This window comes from Etheostoma spectabile, chromosome 17 (genome assembly GCF_008692095.1).
Source record: "Etheostoma spectabile isolate EspeVRDwgs_2016 chromosome 17, UIUC_Espe_1.0, whole genome shotgun sequence".
In the NCBI taxonomy this organism is placed as follows: domain Eukaryota; kingdom Metazoa; phylum Chordata; class Actinopteri; order Perciformes; family Percidae; genus Etheostoma; species Etheostoma spectabile.
The window spans coordinates 18,266,037-18,269,691 of NC_045749.1; the positions used below are offsets into that span (position 1 = coordinate 18,266,037).

The window sequence follows — 3,655 nt, forward strand, 5'->3', positions numbered from 1 at the left end:
GGAGACTGCTCGGGCTTCTGTTTGGAAAGCTGCGCCTTGTCCATCTCCTTACAAATTAGCTTGTGTTTCTTCCAGTCCTGTTTCTGGTGCTCCTTGCTGCAGTAGAAGAAGCTCCGGCACCTACCACACTTGAGGAGGTTCTCCATTTTCCCACAAAGTTCACAGTACTGTCGGTCTCGTTCCAAATCGCTCTGCAGCTTCTCCATGTTTACGCCTACAACGGCGGCACTGCGCCTTTAATTCGGATCTTTCACACGCGCCCTGCTAACCGACAACTTTGGAAACGATCCACTGCCTCTGCCACGCTACACCGAGCGAGACGGAAAAGTAAGACTCAAAACCTCGCCATTTTTTCACACGTACTCCCTCTACATATCTTGTGTCAGTGGAATAATCCAAAATCCTGAGCCCTGGACCGACCATTTCGTGTTGGGAAGAGGCGTTCAGGAGGCATCTCAACTGGCTAGCTGTCGGTCCGAGGGTAGTGGTGCATGGCGCCGCTCAATGTGTGCTCAGCCTGTCTGTGGTCCAGCTTGCTCTGACGTCCACACTCAAGCAACGCCCCCCTTGCGCTGCCTTTGCAGGCTGTCGGACAAATGAATGTTCATAAAATGACTTAAAAACACGTGGAAGCATTTAATCAGGGAGCGTGTCCTTGTCCAAGTGTGATAACGTCCGCCTCTGATCAATCAATAGAAAAGTCATCTTGACTAGACTCGTCGGCTCCAGTCGTGCAGCCTTAGTGATTATTCTCTATAATCATGTTCACTGATATAATCAGAATCAGAAAAGGGCTTTATTGCCAAGTACTTTACTTACACATACAAGGAATTTTTCATGGTGTTGCTGGTGCATGTCACACATTCTCTAACTATAAGAAGGATAAAAAGAATATAAACAATATAAGTAGAAACATATACACACACAGTATGTATTAATAAGATTAAAAACAAATGTAAATAAATAATATTAAAATAAGTAAAAACCGGAGAAAGGAATGCCACAGCAGAGTGAGTACAGTGGGATGTAGAGCCAGAGGTGTAGTGTGGAGAGAGTCAGGGTGGTTTCCGGGCCTTGTTGACAAGGCTAGTGGTGGAGGGGGGGAAACTGTTTATGTGGCGTGTGGTTGTGGTCTTAATGGACCTCAGCCTCCTACCACAGGGGAGTGGCTCCAAGAGTTTGTGCCCAGGGTGGGAGGGATCAGCCACAATCTTACAAGCATGCTTCAGAGTCCTGGTGGCATACAAGTCGTGGAGTGGCGGCAGATTGCAGCCAATCCCCTTCCCTGCAGACCAAATGACACGCTGCAGTCTGCACTTGTCCTTGGCGGTGGCAGCAGCGTACCAGAGGGTGATGGAGGATGGGAGGATGGACTCAATGATGGCTGTGTAGGACTACACCAGCATTGTCTTTGGCAGGTTGAATTTCTTCAGCTGCTGTAAGACGTACATCCTCTGTTTTGCTTTCTTGATGAGGGAGCTGAACATCAGCTCCCGCTGGAGGTCCTGGGAGATGATGGTTCCCAGGAAGCGGAAAGACTCCACAGTGTCAATTGTGGAGCCACCCTTGTGGAGGGTGATGGGGGCAGGTGAGGCTGGGGTCCTCCTGATGTCCACAACCATCTCCCCTGTCTTTAGAGCGTTGAGCTCAAGGTTGTTTTGGTTGCACCAGGCCACCAGGTGGTCGCCCTCCCTCCTGTGGGCCAACTCATCACCATCAGATTAGCAGTGGAGCAAAGTCCATTTACTCAGTAGCCTACAAATGGAAGGTATTTGTAGGCAACTTTTCTTGAGCATTTCAATTTAATACTTTCTAACCATATAAATTCTGATAAGTTGCTGATTAAACTACCCAACAGTTTAAAATATATAAATTAGCTCCACCTACTAGCTTTTTTCCTAGGCTACTTTGCAGCCTACAATGCTGCGTACACAGTTATGCATTTATCCAATAAAATTAAACATTATAGCCTATAAAATTACAATATTGAACAACTGAATATCTTGCATGATGATACTTTTATTTTTTATATATTAGTTTGCTGATAGGGCCTAATACATCTGTACTTATACTTATACTTAAGTTAACTTTTGAATGCAGCACTTTTACTTGTAATTAAGTATATTTGGTATTGCTTATTTAACTAAAGTAAAGGGTTAATAGAATTGAAACAGAGGGATTTAGTAAACCTAATTACAAAACATATGTCCTTGTGTGTCTGTGTGGAGCTAGAGGCGGCCCATCTTTAACACACCAAGATGGCGAATTAAAGGAAGCACTTTTATTTACAGATCCATGGATATGTGCTGGAAGGATGTTTTTTTTTTTGGGGGGGGGGGGGGGGGGGGGGGGGAGAAACCATTGTGAATCTGTAAAGAGTGTCTGCAGCTAGTAATGTAGCCTACTGTATTACAGTTTTTGCTTAGAGCATCACTGACATGTGTGTTACACCTTTGATTCCTGCAGTAGCACCAAGTCATTCCTAGCAGCTTGATTAATAAAATAGCCCAATACGAGAACAGTTGATATAATCAATGAATAACAGAGGCATTAGGAAACCCGCAGTTCGAAAACTCGAATGTAAGAGTTTGAAGGTAGCACTTGAAGGCATCATCAGTCAACGTCATCATCAGTGTGTTTTGCCCTCATTCCTGGCTTGCATGTGTGAAATTCCTATCACACAACAAAAGAATATTTTGCATAAAGATGTTGCTGGTGTTGTGATAGACTGATTCATGAGTTGCTAGGCGGTAATGAGGCTCATGACTGCGGTCGAGAGGGACTTAAAATCGACCATCGGAATGCATGTTGTAACACATGTTAAATTGTTTTTCCTGAAACACAAACTTATATTCAGATGGATATATCATTTTATACATTGATAGGGTCTACCACTCATCAAATAAATGAAATCGGTGTTTGAAATGCAGTGGTGGGCTGTGCGGCGGCAAAGCGCGAGCTAAAGTTGGTACCACTCGTGTGGCACGTACACAGTCTGCAGGAGTCCCAGGAGGAGGGGTCACAGGACAGGAGCGGGTAATCTGATCAAGAAAGGTCGGATGAAACATACTGGAGCTGCTTTAATAGCAACAAATGACACAGGCCATTCTAGGGGGGCAGTCGGAAATGTCTTGTTGCTCACTTTGGATTTTGGATTCGAAACAGAAAGTATTTTGGCTGCAAGGGTGGGCCTCTCACTCCATATTGAATACATACAGAAACATGCATTTAATTAGTAGAGATAGCATCTGCAACAGTCAATCATGCATGGCACTAAATGCTTAAAAAAATTAAATTAAATCATCAATTAAAAATAAATTATTATCAGTTTTTAATTATATAAATAAACAAATCAATCAAATGTTGTAATAAAACGCAATGCCACATTCTGTTATGTTACTACATCTCCCATAATTTTAAAAAAAAAAAACAACTAAAAAAATGTTTTTTGCTGGATATTTAAACAAAAATAACACTATATAAAAAAATCTGTGTAATATTTAGAAAATTCAAAAAGCCCTACACCTGCATGGATATCTATGTAGCCTACCCGAATTCCTGACTGCCCACTTGTGTTTTTCTTCTTTTTTATTTCACTATTATTTATCTCTGTCCTGTGATTTCCTTTATTTTGTTGTTGATATCTCTTTAGTTT

The 3,655-nt window shown here is 42.5% G+C and overlaps 1 protein-coding gene across 1 annotated transcript in view; it reads right to left on the reverse strand.

The window, feature by feature from the left end:
• The window catches only part of egln1a (egl-9 family hypoxia-inducible factor 1a), a 35,333-nt gene extending 34,778 nt beyond the window's left edge, over positions 1–555 (reverse strand). The window contains exon 1 of the mRNA XM_032540470.1: positions 1–555. This exon is cut by the window's left edge and continues 499 nt beyond it. Within this exon, the coding sequence (XP_032396361.1) occupies positions 1–206 (206 nt within the window). The 5' untranslated portion in view covers positions 207–555.
• Positions 556–3,655: the final 3,100 nt, after the last annotated feature.